Source organism: Pan troglodytes, chromosome 3 (assembly GCF_028858775.2).
Source record: "Pan troglodytes isolate AG18354 chromosome 3, NHGRI_mPanTro3-v2.0_pri, whole genome shotgun sequence".
In the NCBI taxonomy this organism is placed as follows: domain Eukaryota; kingdom Metazoa; phylum Chordata; class Mammalia; order Primates; family Hominidae; genus Pan; species Pan troglodytes.
The window spans coordinates 8,100,705-8,116,602 of record NC_072401.2 but is presented as its reverse complement, the minus strand read 5'-3'; the positions used below and the strand labels follow the sequence as shown (position 1 = coordinate 8,116,602).

General features: G+C 48.6%; 1 protein-coding gene across 5 annotated transcripts in view; it reads left to right on the top strand.

Annotated features, from left to right (window-relative positions):
* The window catches only part of AFAP1 (actin filament associated protein 1), a 181,354-nt gene that overhangs the window by 153,803 nt on the left and 11,653 nt on the right, over window positions 1-15,898 (top strand). For 2 of the 5 annotated variants that reach the window (XM_009447331.4, XM_009447332.5), the window contains exons 12-16: window positions 28-145; window positions 4,699-4,950; window positions 7,428-7,542; window positions 11,436-11,600; window positions 13,320-13,510. In XM_009447331.4, the coding sequence (XP_009445606.3) occupies window positions 28-145; window positions 4,699-4,950; window positions 7,428-7,542; window positions 11,436-11,600; window positions 13,320-13,510 (841 nt within the window). The remainder of the gene's footprint in view (window positions 1-27; window positions 146-4,698; window positions 4,951-7,427; window positions 7,543-11,435; window positions 11,601-13,319; window positions 13,511-15,898) is intronic. The other 3 variants (XM_009447333.5, XM_063809355.1, XM_016951278.4) reach the window with 2 other exon arrangements.

Below are 15,898 nucleotides of genomic sequence, written 5' to 3'. Positions count from 1 at the left end.
GATTTTAACACATTTCCTTTCTTTCAGTTTCATGAACAGGCGTGTTATATCTGCTAACCCATATCTAGGGGGCACCTCCAACGGCTATGCCCACCCCAGCGGGACGGCACTTCATTATGACGATGTCCCGTGCATCAACGGCTCGGTGAGTGCCCTTTTTTTGGAGTAATGGTTGGTTTTGTTAGAGGCCGAGGCTGTGAAAATTCTGTGCTTCAGTTCCCCTGGTTTCAGGTCTGAATAAGGTCAGCTTTTTAATGCTCTGAGGCAAGGAGACTCCATCTCATCTCTGTTCTCCTGGTTTCTGACATGCTGTTTATCTGAATCTGCATTTGAACAAGTGGATAGTTTGAGGCTAGTAGACAGTTTGTCATTTAATGTCACTGTCATTTTTCTGTTGGTGTTGAGGTAGGGTCCCAATCTGTTGCCCAGGCTGGAGTGCAGTGGTGCAGTCACAACTCACTATAGCTCAACCTCCCCAGCTCAATCGATCCTCCCACCTCAGCCTCCCAAGTAGCTGGGACCATAGGTGCACACCACCACATCCCACTCATTTGTTTTATTTTTAGTAGAGATGGGATCTCCCTATATTGGCAAGGCCAGTCTTGAACTCCTGGGCTCAAGTGATCCTCCCACCTCAGACTTTTGAAGTGTTGGGATTACAGATGTGAGCCACTGTGCCTGGCCTAATGTCGCTGTCACTAATTAAATGTGTCAGCCCACTAAAATATTGACTAAAGGAGAGCATGTTAGAGTAATACTTGGATAACTTGTTAAATCAAAACATAGCACAGTATAGGTTATCAATGAGTAGTTATTTCCCGATGGGATTAAAATGCTGTGAAATCCCCTCAGGAAGGAAATGATGACATAGAGGAATGACCACATTACAAATTCGACAGCTTACCTTGGGGTGGATTTGGAGGAGCCAGGCTCCTGGCTCCTGGCACAGCGCTATCTGTATATCCATCTATCCATCTATCCATGCAGGAGGTGTTTAGTAACAGCTTTCCCTGTTACGCTGGCCTCGGGGGTCTGTCTGGCCTTAGGAGTCCTGAAGTCTGTTCTCAGTGTGTTGTGTCTGTGTCGTACGTGTAATCAGCAGGCCTCATCAAGTGCTGGTTCTACGGTGTCTGCCTGTTACTCATCTCACAACCGCGTATTGAGCATCCTGCCTGATCCAGGCACAGTGCCCGGCCCTGGGCGTTCAGAGATGAGGCCTTCACAGTTAGCAGATGAATGAAGGAGGCTTGTGAGAAACCAGTATGCCATTTGTCTCCCAGTACTGGGAGGGTTTGAAATTGGCATCTATGTTAAGATAATTTTCAAAGGTAGACATAAAGTAAATTTATTGTTATGTTTTCCAAGGCTATGAAATAGACTTGGAAGGTATTTCAGACTTTTTTCTTACTGTTTTGATTCTCCATTCTTTTCCCCGATATCCTGATGAATGTCCTCAATCAGCCCTGGCATCGTAAATTCATAGCTGCCCCACAGCAGGAACCAAGAGACAACAGCCTCCTTGAGGGAAGAGAGGGGCTGAGGACCCCCAGTGCTCAGGAGCATAAACAAACTGAAAGCAGGTTCTCGTGGTCAGGGTCGGAAGTGGGTGGCCCATCCCTCAGGAGCCACGATGGACGCAGTGTGTCCCTGGGGCTCGGTCGCCTTCCCATTGGCCGCCGCCTCCTTCCTGCCACTCTGGACCTGCCCTGGGGTTCCTGTGGGGGAGGCCGCCCTTTCTGTGCGAGGCCCCCACCTGATTCTGAAGAGGGATCTTCTCATCACTTGATCTGCCCCCTTCCCTCCTCAGTCCTCTCTCCCTTGCCTTATTGGCTGGGTGTCTCCAGTGGCCAGACTCTGTGCCAGGAGTTGAAGAAGAAATGTTGAAGCGATTGTCTTTGTCCTGAAAGGGACTTTGAGTCTCATGGGGGTGAGTGGACCTGGGAGGGAAACAGACATAGGAGCGGGGAGAGCTTCCTGGGCCCTGGGCAGGGCAGGTCCCATGTTAGGACAGGGTGGCACGGGGCAAACAGAGCCACTTTAGGATCCCATCCTAGCTTCAGAGTCCATCCAGTAGAGCCCCCCATCTTAGGCGGAGGGGTATCAGGTCCAGTGAATCTCCTCCTTTCCCCCTCAGCCAATCCTCCCTGGGGTGTCTCTGGGTGCCCACAGTCACCACAGCACTCCACCCCTGGGTAGGGGCTTGTGCGAGTTCTTCCTGCTTAAGATGGCACCCTACCAGCCTGTGAAGCAGGCTCTCAGGCTAGTTCCTGCCCTAGATTCCAGCCCCTGAGCCCTTCTTCAGGTGGGACCTGCTCTTCTGCCTCCATTTGCCCTGTGTCACCCCAGTGTCTCTTGACAGCACAGTCTTACCACTGGATTTAGACTCCAGTTACCACACTCATCTGCATCCTGAGAACCATCCACTTCTCTGAGCCTGTGTCTAGCCCGTCCCACCCAAAGACCCTTTCACACGCCTTTTCCTCAAAGGCGTTTCTCCACATGCACGCCTTACACATGAACCTGTGACTGTGAACCGGATGCTCTCTTCACCCTGTGGAACCACACACGTGATCATCCAGCTCCACCCAGCCCGTTTTATTCAGACTTTTATGACACTCTACAGGCCACCCCCAGGAGCAAGTGTTGTTTAGGCTATTCACAGCTTCATCTGTTGTAGAAACAAAGGTCTGCCATTCCTAAAGGGCTCTGCATGTAGGAATTGTTTGTGTGTGTGTATTGCTGGGCTACATGTTTGTGGCTTCCTTGCTTATTAGGCCTTCCTCTGCCCAGGCCCTTCCTGAAACTATTTTCTGTGTGTTCGGCTCTGTTACCAGCTCATCTCTTTTTGGAGGGCCTCATTTCTAGATTCTTAAAAGTTCATATTTATAGCCAGGCGCGATGGCTCAGGCCTGTAATCCCAGCACTTTGGAAGGCAGAGGTGGGCAGATCACTTAAGGCCAGGAGTTCGAGACCAGCCTGGCCAACATGGTGAAACCCTGTCTCTACTAAAAATATAAAAATTAGCCGGGCATGGTGGTGGGTATCTGTAATCCTAGCTACTCAGGAGGCTGAGGCAGGAGAATTGCTTGAGCCTGGGAGGCAGAGGCTGCAGTGAGCTGAGATTGTGCCACTGCACTGCAGCCTGGGCAACAGAGCAAGACTCCATCTCAAAAAAAAAAGTTCATATTTATGACCTAATATCTGGCATCGTGGCACTGTTTCAGCTTTAGTAATGTTTACCCAATGTTCCCCCTGATGCTTAGACTAAGATGAAAGTGTGCACACTCACATACTTTAAACTAGAAACTTCTGTGAGGTCTCTGTAGGTGTTTTTCTGAGTCTTCCGTGTGACTTAATCTTTGCTATTTTAGGAAAATGATAGTCTCGTCTAGACCGTTTTAATAACTCTGGACAAATATATGCTAGGTTGTCGTTATGAAACTCTCATATCCGAGTTTCTCTGCAGGAGCCGTTATTTTTAGATCACAAAAATAGACACATTGAAGTGATTGCGGAGGAATACAGACACTCCTACTGCAGAATTTTAAGTCTTTTCTATTTTTATAACAAAAGGTTGTAATTACCGTCTGGCAGAAAGGACTATGCAGGAAGACTATCAACGGGGTAAAAGGAATATAAGAGAGGAATTAATACTGCCTTTCTTGTCATGCCAGGCGATTTATAAAGACCTTTAACCCTGAAAAGGCCCTGGCTGTGGTTATCAGTTTTTGAGTTAATACTTTAATACCCATGTTCTCAGATTCCTCTGTCCCATGCAGTGGCATGTAGCTATTTTAGTCCTTTGTTAGAGATTTTCTGCTAAAATAAAACCATTATATCCATTAGATTTGGAAGCATCTAATTTTCTATGAGGATTTGATTTCTCTTTTCACAGACGGTTTTGCTTGTGTTGGTTGTGGCACTTTCTTCAGTACAGAGCAGGGGACAGAGGGGGTGTGTGTTGACAGTTCCCATAGGACTTGGGTCACTGACTCCTGCACAGGGGCTTGGAGGAGCCTGCAGGTGGTCTCATGTCCCCAGAAGGAGCGCGAGGCTTAGCGGGAGCACCGCGTGGGGATGAGCGCGCCCTTCCCTCCGCTCTGCCACTCACCGGCTCCAGGCCCTGTCTCTGCTTCCATTTCCCCCTTTTTACCCGGATGACTGTGAGACGAAGTCAGCGTCCAGGACGTGAGAAGTGCTGTGTAAAGCATCGGGTGCTCTGCTAGGACCTCGTGTGTCTTCATGTAGACCCAGAGCACCAGGCCCCTGGTCCCATGCTCATTCCTCCCCTTCCATCCACGCCCTGCGCTAGGAGAACTTCTGAACCCCAGGTTCTCTAAAGAAGGAAATGCCAAATCAACATTGCTTTTTCCTTTAAAAGAAAGGACAAAACAAAAACTTCATATTCCAAGAGTTCTGGGAATGGTTTAAGGAAAAAAAAATTTTTTCCATAAGGCTTCAGAAGTCAAGTCCTTTTGAATCCACCTGCATGCTTGTGTTGGGTCTGTGTGTGTATGTGTGTGAGAGGGGGGTGGTGGGTGCATGCCTTATTGATAACAACTGCAGTCTGTGTGCAGGAGAGTGTTGGGGTGCCAATGTATGCTAAATGCCGTACTATTAATAAATGACATCTCACTGTGCTAAAAGCTGCTGTTTCCTGTGTCCAAGTCACTAACCACAAAGCTATGTGTGTTGCAGTGGGAACCGGAAGACGGCTTTCCTGCTTCCTGCAGCAGAGGCTTGGGAGAAGAGGTGCTTTATGATAACGCAGGCCTGTACGATAACTTGCCGCCTCCGCACATCTTTGCCCGCTACTCTCCTGCTGACAGAAAGGCCTCTAGGCTGTCTGCTGACAAGCTGTCCTCTAACCATTACAAATACCCTGCCTCCGCTCAGTCTGTCACTAATACCTCTTCTGTGGGGAGGGCGTCTCTCGGGCTCAACTCGCAGGTACGGCATCTTCTTCTGTAAGATTCTAGAACCACTTTCAAGTCACATTGCTCCAACAGAGTTTTGCAACTTGTAGTAAATGGGACTCATCAAAGGCAAAGCATAATGTTTTTTTTTTTTCCTCAACTAGAATATAATTTGCAGCCTGACTACCAAGGAACTGATGAGATATTTCTAACGAGCTCATGGTTTATCTGAGCACTGTGTTTCTTTGCCCACATCTGGCTCTCGTTCTGTTCTTGGAAAATTCCCCAGTGAAATTTTGTGAATTATGTCAACTAAAGGCAGAGAAGTTAAAAGAAACGGGTAATAAAACTTTCCAGAAGATTCTTGGACAGCAAGTTTCTTTAGTATGTTTCCATTACACTTAATGAGGAAGGGTTGACTCCGTGTAGTCATTGCTTTTGATCTTTAAACATGAAATAGATTATTCAGAGTGTGGTAGTGTTTCTCCATGACAAGTCTAAAGGTATACTCCCAAAAACTAGATGATGATAATAAGGACTTTTTAAACATGAAATAGATTATTCAGAGTACGGTGGTGTTTCTCCATGACAAGTCGAAAGGTATACTCCCAAAAACTAGATGACGATAATAAGGACTTTTGATGACCATTGAACAATAATAACCGTGATGTTGAACTACTGTCCATTGCACACCCTGTATCTATGGCAAACAGTAACATTTCAGAGCAATTTTGTGGTGTTAGGCCTTTTAAAAAAAAAAAAAAAAAAAAAGATGAAGTCTCACTATGTTGCCCAGGCAGGACTTGAACTTGGGAGGCTCAAGTGATCCTCCTTCCTTGGCCTCCCAAGTAGCTGGGACAACAGGCACATGCCACCGTGCCCAGCTTATCATGCATATTTAACCTAAGAATTTTTTATGCTTTGCCTATGAATATACAGCAAATGGGCATGTTTTAAATATTTGTTTTTTCTCCACTCTTTGGATAATCTTAAGAAAATAACCAGATGAAATTGTAGAATTATAGATAGTAGTGACTTAGAACAGTAGCTCCCAATAGGTCGGCTTCATCAAAAATCAAATGCACAGGTTGGTGTTGCTTTTTGATTTTTCATGACGGTTGTTCAGATCCCATCCCTGGGGATTCCCATTCAGTGAGTCTGAGTGGCCCTGAGCTAAGTGTAGTTGGGGACCCGGGGTAGGGGAGCCGTTGGCCTCTTTTGAGGACTTATGCCAAAAAGTTGTCAGGTTATGTGTTGCATTCACTAAGTGAAAGTTTCTCTCTCTATGTTTCTACATGTCTTTTTATTGGCATTAGAGTCGCCTTAGGTAAAACCCTGCCACACAGTTTGCCATCTTGCACTCTTGGATTGTCCCCACATTGGTTGGGAATCATTTGATGTATGGTTCCCATGTGGAGTGTTTGTTACTATTGTCCCCTTTTGTTTTGTTTTTGTTGAAATAGAAAACATTTTTGCAAGTTAAATTACATGACCTCTGGGTTTCCTGTCCTCATTTGGTCATTTTAATGGGAACCTATTTTTAATGGCGAGACCTTGCACTTTCTGAGCACTTATGTGCCATATGCTCTATCCATGTATGGCACGTCATCTGATCTTTTTAGGAACACTGTGGGGAGGTATCTCTTTATGTTTTTAAATGATCAAATGGCGGCTCAGAAAGTTTAAATAACTTGCTCAACTTCTCCTAAATGATTGGTAGAGCCAGAATTTGGAGCTAGATCTCTCTCCTTCCAAAAAGTGAGGCCTGCAACAGAAGGAAGCTGTATCGTGGAAAAAAGCGTGGGCGTGGATGCTGGAGTGAGCCTTTGCTGTCATGCTGAATTAATTACACAGCTAAGCTACACATAAGGTCACTTCAGCAAAATGCAAAACGTGTTGGCCTGTATCAGTCTCAGGAGTAGAGTACTATTTCACTTTTTCAGAAACCTGTAGTTAGTGGAAGTTCAGTTTCCATAGTGTTGCTGCTGTGCCTGTGTTATGCTTCTCTTGCTTCCTTCTGCGGACTCCGTCGGCGATAAGAAGGCGGTCACTTATCCCAGTAGGATGTCACTCAGTGTCAAAGCACTTGGAGCAGCAGAACTCACACTGCAGGGTCGTGCTCCTCTCCTAAAAGGCATCCCACTGAAATAAAAGCTGCTTATCCTCAGAAACACAAACTACTCCTCTCAGCTGAGTGCTCTGGGGTAGTCAGCTGCCTGCGCCAGCTTGGTTAGCATTTGTGGTCTTCCAGTAGAAAGAGCCACTTCTGCAGTGTTCCAGCGGAACACATCCTACGGAGCCTCTGCCATACCCTCCTTAGCCATTCCCCAGAATCCCAGCAGCCCAGTGTTTGGAAACCATCTTGGTTTTCTTTCACTTTCGTTTTTTCCTCCATCTATGCCAGTTTCTACAATACTTAGAGACTGAAAGAAAGGACTCCAGAAAAAAAAAGACCAAGATTTGTTTGACTTTGTGTTTATTTTTAATGTTCTTATATGTTTATTTCAACAGCTCAAGGGTAAAAAGCCCCCCGTGGCGTCTAATGGGGTCACAGGAAAAGGGAAGACTCTGAGCAGTCAGCCAAAAAAAGCGGATCCCGCGGCTGTTGTGAAAAGGATGGGTTCGAGTAAGTATACCATCGGATGTCTTGCATTCCGGCTTCAAGTACACTTGGTGGAGCTGGGCCTGTCTGAGCCTGCCCACCCGTGAGTGCCAGCTTGGGGTCAGCTGGAGAGATGGAGCGGTGGGCACCGTCATCCTTCCTCATCAGCCACATAGAAGGACAGTGGCGATTTCAACCCAGCTTTTCTGACTGTGCTTGTAAATTGAAGCCCAGAACTGGTTTGCCACCTGTGGGATCGACTCAGCATTTTAAAATAGGAGGCAGTTGTGAGTGCAGGTTTCTTGCAGCTCCGGGTGGCCCTGGGCTCCAGGTCAGGAGACCTCAGCTCCTGTCCCTGATCTGTGGTTGCCTTTCAGACTCTAAACTCAGCATCTTTATCTGTCAGATGTAGACACGTGGCTCCCGTGGTTGGTGCGGTTGGAATAGCTGAGGTAATACATGGACCTCCAAGCACTAGAGCAGTACGAGGAGTTCTGAGGAATGGTTATCCTGCGGTGCCTGTGGTCCACAGCAAGCCATTCTTATCCCATCCGGTTTACTTCCCACAGCCACTTTGTAAGCATAGGCATTATCCTCTACCCCATCATAGAAATGAGAAAAGAATCACCAAGAGAGTAAGCAGCTCCCCCAAGGCTCACAGCTGGTAAATCACAGAGCCAGAGTGGGTGCCAGGCTTTCAGACTCCACATCCAGCCGGAAATAGATTGGGCAGAGAAGCATTAAGACATGAGACACTCAGCCTGCCTGGACCCAGCACCCTCTTCCCTTCCCTCTAGTAGATCCAGCTAGGGCGATATGTCATCTCTTAAGTGTTTGTATTGGTGTTAGTCCTCATTATGTTGGATGTCTAATCAGGGAGCCAGCCAGGCAGCATTTTTTCACTCAAGGGGCTCAAAGATACACCAAAGTGGTCCAGCGGACCCACACATGCAGACAAGCAAGTGGCAGGGCTGCAGTGTGGGGATTTACAGGTGAGGGGCTCCTGAGTCCATCTGAGCATGTCCAGGAAGATTTCCCAGAGAAAGAAGGTGGGAGTTAGGTGCAGATGTTGAGTTTGATGTGGTTACATGCCATCGCCACTTGGGATTTGCACCTGAGATTTTCAAATCTGAATCTGTGCAACTGGTAGACCAGTCTCAGTGCTAACGAAGATGAGGCCAGCTAGCCCCAGTTGGTAACCCCCACACCAGCTGTCGAAGAGCGAGGCTGCCATACCGACACGTGCCGACATCCATTTGCCCTGTGGTTCCATTTTTGGAGTCGGAGCATCCACACAGGGGAATGAAGAGGCTGGCAGTGTCCTTGGCCATGTTCGTGAACGAGGCTTGAAATCGCTCCGCAGGGCCAGGCTGCGTCTGCCCCAAGGAAGCGTATACATCCCTGATCTAGGCTTTTCTCCACCTCTGTTCTACCCAACATACGTGTTGACCAGATAGGTTGGAGCCAGTTGGGCCAAATCCTCCCTCCTACCACCATTTATTTAATGTACTAACTTCCTTTGACCTTATCTGGCAAATCTTACTTCCTGAATGTATCGGGTGTATTTACTTTCACCTCTTTTAGTGTTGTTTCTTTGAGGAGGGGCAGATGGGGGAGAGGAGCACCTCACACCTGGAAAGCTTTGTTACAAGCAAAATCCGAGTCCCACGGAGTCTCAGTCGCCATGGTGTTTCTCTGTCAGTACCTGTGCTGACTTTATTTCCTAGATGATTTATTCCTTTATTTTATGGGATCTTCTGTAGGGAGTTTTTATTAACTGTGGTGACATCTAATGGTGACAAAAGAGAAAAATAATGGCATTCCGTGTTTTTGCTTGAATCCAGCCAGTTGCATTATAGATTAGATGGGATTTATTACATGGGGACCAAAAGATGTGGAAATTTATAGGTGACTGCATTGAGTTCATTGGGGAAACAGCTTAGTTTAGAAATAAGCGAGTAGAGTTTGGACTTGGCCCTGTTTGCAAAATATGTTGTTAACCTTAGCTGCAAACAACGATCCTTTTGTTTCAGATTGTCGAATGCTTCGCCTCTCCTCAGGCTGCCGACGCTTTTGCTGTCATTCTATGTGTTTCTTTTGATTAGGGGAAAATTGACTGGGGAGTGATCACTTTTTATGCCTTCATAAATGCAGTATTTCATTGAAATCATGATAACTTACGTTGCAAGAATTGGCAAATCCAGCATTTAGGACAGGTGCTAGAAATGGCTCCCTGCTGTCCCTGAGTGGACAAGGCTCTGGGAATCGCTTATCGCTGATATGGTAAGAATTGTCAGTGAATGTCCACTACATCAGGCGTCGTATCATTTTGTTAGATTTTTTTCAGATATAACGTTCTAATTTAAAACACGCATGCACACGCATGCACACACACATGCACACACACAGGATTCCTTCTCGTTTCTGCTTTAGAGAGGGTGAAGCTGAGCTTCTCCGGAGGTTGCTTGCAGAGTCATGTAGCAAGGGAGGGTGGAGTGTGGGTTTCTAGCCACCTCTCTGAGTCCAGTGTTTTTATTCTTAATCATTATGCCACCCCTGTGGCTTCTACCCGAAGTAGTTTCTAGCCTCGCGAGGGAGTCAGACACGTGGGGCGTGCAGTCAGGAAGGCCTGGGAGTTGCCTTCAGGCGTGAGTGATTGTTAGAAGCGACTGGGAGACCACGGAAGCTTTGAAATCGGTGATCCTCCATCCGAGTTTTGTTGGAACCTTCATCTCTTCCATGTGTCTTAACAAAGAGGTGTTGTCCTAAATTACTGTTATTGAAAAGCCAACATAATAAGAGGAGGAGAGCGTGGGGTCAGGTTTTGAAAGCTGTTTTCACTGGTGATGTGATGTTGCCAAGTCTGTAAATTTTCCCTACAGCTAGTTTCCTCTTCATTTATTCATTTTATGAAATAAGCATTTATGTGTTGCCCATTTGTGTTTGTTCTAAGTGCTTTATAAATATTTAATCCTCGTAACCACTCAGTGAATTACCTGCTCTTACTATCCCCATTTCACAGATGAGGGAAACTGAGGCACAGAGGGATTCGTGCCCTGTTCCAGGTCATGCAGCTACAAGTGTAAGCTGGGACTCCTTCCTAGACAGTCAGGCTCCAGATACCGCTCCTGGTTGCCTCTTCATGTATCCGTTGTTCATTTATTCACTAAACAAGCATTTATTGTGCCACACTCCGTGCCGGGTGCTAATCTCAGTGCTGGGGGTGTAGCAGCAATTCAGAGCCAGTCAGATGACATGGCCATAAGGAACAGATACTGCGGTGTTAGGGAAGGATTTGAAGACGTAGAGAAGGAAGCAAATTTCAGACACTATTTTTGATATAACTCCTGTCTTTTCCGATTATAGAATGTTCATTCTCCACCTTGTTGCAGATTAATTATAAGCCATGTGCCTCAAAGGGAAGTGAATTAAAGGAATTTCCTAATATTCTGTTTTCGTTTTTAAGAAATTGATTCAAAAATTTGAATCAATTTTTAAGAATATTGATTCAAAGAATATTGGAGAATTTGAACTAGTCACTTTTCTGCTTGGTTCTTACCAGCCCTGCCCTTTTCTTGTTGAATTAGCAAAATAACGCTTTGTGTTTGTTTACTGAGTTGGCTGATTCAACAGGCTTTTTGAGTTACCCCATTATCTGCTTCAATAAACCTAATTTTTTTTTGACACGGGGTCTCACTGTCATCCAGGCTGGAGCACAGTGGCAGGATCACAGCTCACTGCAGCCTCAAGCTCCCAAGCTCCAGCGATTCTCCCACCTCAGCCTCCTGAGTAGCTGGGACTACAGGCATGTGCCGCCATGCCTGGCTAATTTTGTATTTTTTGTAGAGAAGGGATCGTCCCATATTTCCCAGGCTGGTAAACGTAATTTTTAATTGCTGCTGCTTTTTCTTCTCAAGATGCTGCCCAGTACAAGTATGGCAAGAACCGGGTAGAAGCAGATGCCAAGCGGCTACAGACCAAAGAGGAGGAGCTGCTGAAGAGGAAAGAGGCCCTGCGGAATAGGCTGGCCCAGCTCCGCAAGGAAAGAAAAGACCTTCGAGCGGCTATTGAAGTGAACGCCGGTATGAAGGGTGTGGGTGACTGCCCAGGGTGCATGTTTGTATTAGAGACTGGAGATTTCATTCTGCTTTGCCCAAAGGACCTATTGCTCACCAAGGCTGTCATTCTATTTAGTAAGAGTGGGTTATTTCACAGTGTTTCCTGGGGCTTGGAAACATTGCTGGTAACCCCGAGGCAGGTGCCTGTGTGGTCAAACATGCGGCGTGCAGGCAGAGGCCAGGGCCAGACCCACACGCTGCTCACCGAGGCAGGGGAGGTGCTGGGGGACCTGTTCCGGCTTCTGGCGCTGACAACAGAGGTTGTCTGGAGGATGGCCCCTGTATCCGCAGGGCGCAGTAGATTCTGGTCACCGGGTAGGAGGGATCAGCTGGATTTCTCTACAGAGGGTAGCCCACAGGGGTCAGTAATATTCAGAAGTCCAGACAAGGGTAGAAGCAGCCCCTCGTTTGTTGAGAAGGGACAGGCGAGAGCAAGGCAACATCTGTCTTGGGATGCATCAGGGAAGAGGCCAGGCTAATGGAATACAGACACCAGAAAGGGACTGAAGTCACAGAAACTGAGTCTGCAGCCAGAGTGGCAGCCCTGGGCCAGGCGCGTGCAATTCCTGCTGGCAGGAGCTGGCGCTCAGCTCCTGAGCCTGGGGTGGCACCGCTTACCTACGCATGGCCTCCCTTCCAGCCCGGTGCTTAGACTGCGGAAGACTGGCTCCTTAGATTGAGATTGTACTGGCCTGGGCTGGGACGGGGGCTTCAGATGCCTCAGAGGCCTGGGCGGTCCAGAGAAGAAGCTGTGGCCTTCCCATGGCTCGCCGCGCGGGGAGGAGCTGACGCACACCCAGCAGGTGGTTAGTCTTGCTGGACTTTGTGCCTCAATGATCTGATGAAGGGAAATGCTTTTGGAGTTTAGAGGAGGGAAGGCAGGTGTTGGCAGGGCAGGTCAGGCTGACCCTATAGGAGGCCCAGGATGTGGCCTGCAGTCTGAGGCTGACCCTACGGGAGGAGGCTGTGCCAGAGAATGGGACGGGGCATGGAGTTTAACGAGACAGAAGTAGCATTTCTCCCGTGTTCCCAGCTTGCAGGATAGTGAAGATGCAGGAGGGCCAGGAGTGCTTTTGGCTTTGAAAAAGAGAACCTCGCCTGCCGGCCACCACCGGCCCAGGCCCTGGGCACAAGTCCGTTCACCTCTTGGGATTGGTGTTCTCATCTGCCCAGTGGGTGCATCTTAGGTCACTGCAGCAAACCTCAAATAAAATAAGTGAATGTGCCTTAAAGAAATGTGTGCCGTGTCCAGTAGAGATGCAAGCTGTGCTACTGCTCATTGCCTCGGGCGCAAATAAGATGACTGAAGGATCGGCGGAGCGTTAGGGGAGGACAGGGTTCACACTCCAAGAAGGTGGCAGCGTTGGGAACTGTGGAGTTTAGGGTCCACGTTTTAAAATGAGAACATTGAGGCCCAGAGCCAGGAGCTCCTGGCCTTCGTCAGAATCAGCATCTCCTCTTTCCTGGTCCGAGTCCTCAACAGCTGCAGCAAAGGGAAATGGTAGGAGAAGGACTCTGGTCCCTTAGAGAACTGCTGAATTTAAGTTTCACAACGAAGACCTAAGTCAGGGGAGCTCGACCTCAGACGTTTTGTGGAAGTTCTTCTCGGGGACTAGGTGCCTTCTCTGTTGTTTGGAGAACCTGTGCCTGCCGCGGGAGTAACGGCGTTTCTGGGAATTCCAGGCAGGAAGCCGCAGGCGATCCTGGAGGAGAAGCTGAAGCAGCTGGAGGAGGAGTGCCGGCAGAAGGAGGCGGAGCGAGTCAGCCTGGAGCTGGAGCTGACGGAGGTCAAGGAGAGCCTGAAGAAAGCGCTGGCGGGCGGAGTCACCCTGGGGCTGGCCATCGAGCCCAAGTCAGGGACATCGAGTCCACAGGTGTGTGTCCTTCTGGCTCACCTCGGAGGCTGGCGCGGCCTTGCGTGACCGAGGGCCAGTGCACCCAGAGAGAATGTGGAGTGGCTCTGGGGCGTAGCTTGCTTGTGGCCCCTTAGTGTGCCCAGCAGAAGACAGTTCATGTGTTAGCATCAGACACTTTCATCAGCCGGGCCTGTGTTCCTGACATGCTTTCTTACCTCTCGCTGAAATGTTAAAAGCTGTGGAAATGCTGAGTCTGTGTCTTTCCCCTTTGCACAATCTGTTTAGAACAGATCCAGTCCTCGTGTCTCTTCTGAACCAGGTCCTGATTTGATGCCAGTTCAGTAGAGCCAGTGCTTACAAACCGTCTAACATGTCTGAGAGTTAAGCCAGGTGCTGGGGAAACTGAAATGAATGAAGCGGTTTGTGTCCTCTTAGAATCAAACAGAACAAAGTGGGGTCCTCTTCCCATGTGAGTCATCCCTGTCCCTGGTTCCTCTTCACTCATTCGGCTGAGACCGCTGAGAACTTAGATGTCTTCTCCACTTGGTCATTCTGTTGAGTCTCCTGTCTTGTGAGTTGGATGCCGTCACTTCCATTGAGCGAGGGAGGCACTGGGCCCAGAGCAGTAAACACGCCTGCAGGGCAGACAGAACAGGCAGCCAGTGAGGGACGGCTGGACTTCAGCCCCTGTTCCAGCCGAAACACCGTGGGCGCCCCTGGGTCCCCACCCACTGCGTCCTGAACGCTCCCCTTCTAGGTCCTTCTTTCCAAACCCCTCACTAAATTGCTGAGCCTGGTTGAACCCACCGCTGCTCCTCCACATGAGCCCTGGGCTGGTTTGTGGGGAAGATTGACACATCTATGGGTTGACGGCAGCCCTGAGTTTCAGTCACTTGCTGGCCCCTGCCGGGCACCACCCGCACAGCCTGCTCTTCCTTACTCTCCCCTTCTCCTCCAAGCCTCTCCCGTCCCCCCATCCCTGCCCCAGTCTCCTGTGGCACCCCAGCGATCACCTCCAACCCAGAGGACAACCTCCCTCCCGCCTGCAGAGCTGAGCAAGCAGCCAGGTCACTGCTCTGTCCCCAAACCACAAACCCAGCCACTCATGCATGGTTCTTTCAGGTGTTCAGGAGGTGGCTCTGGGGTCACACAGTCCAGGGCTTGAAATGACTTGACTTCTCTAGGCCCTGAGTTTTTCATCTGTAAATAATAACAGTCGCTGCATAGACTGTGTGTGGACGCTTTTGGCACAATGCCCACCGAAGTGCCTGTGTTCATTCACATCATTCACGTCTTCCCAAACATATACATGCATTCATTCATTCATTCCACTCATCCAACAATTGCTTGTTGATATTATATACATGACTGTTATATATTACATAAAATCATATATTCATTCAACATTTATATATTATATATAAAATACAATTATATATTTATACGATACTATTTAATATATAAAGGGGTGTGTGTGTGTGTACATACACACATATGCATATGCTGTGTTCCTTCTTGAGCTCCTGGGCTCAAGTGATCCTCCCACCTCACTTCCTGAGTCACTGTGGTTACCGGCGGGGGCTGCCGTGCCCAGCCCCACAGTCTGTGTTCCCTCTATGTGCTACAAACTGTTCCAGGCCTGCAGTTGTGAACAAGATAGGTGAGAATCCCTGTTTCATGGAGCTTATCTTCTCATGAGGGAGGCAGACCAATAAAACACGTTGGTGTCAGATGCAGACAGATCTGTGGAGAACAGTGAAACAGTGCTGAGGAGGAGGGGTGCAGGGGCAATTGGAATCCAAGGGCTAGGAGGTGCCTTGGGCATCCCCAGCCCCTCATCCAGCATAAATGGGGACAAGAGCATGGTGGGGTCAGGTGCAGTGAGAGTGGCAGTGAGGCTGTAGGCATTGGCTGGGACAGGGCAGGGGTCTTCCCTTGCTTCATGGAGCCCTGTGCCCCTCCATCTGTGATCTGAGGCAGGAGTGCACAAAGTCCCCCACGCTGCTTGTCCTGTGTCCTGCGTGGAGGGTGGTGGCAGGGCAGGAGTGCTCTGAGGAGCTGTCCCGCCCCCATCCTCTGGTTCTGTCTGAGTGGAGGGGCTGGGCTTCCTGGGCTCTGGTCAGTGCCTCGATCTCATCCTTCCTGACCTCCAGACACCTGGGAGGATCCTTCTCCTGTGTCTTCAGCTTTTCTGTCAACTTTTTCCAAGCATTTAAGGATTCTCTAGTGGAATCCATCCTTAAAAGAAGAAGGTTCTGCCTGGCCTCCTGCTCCCCCTGGTGACTGTCCCCTTGCCCTGCGTTCTTGCCTTTCCTTCCAGGGTGAACTTTGGAAGCAGTTGTCCAGCATGCTTGCAGTGTCCTCTGCCCCCTCTACATCTTCACTTTCTGGATGTGGCTTCCCATT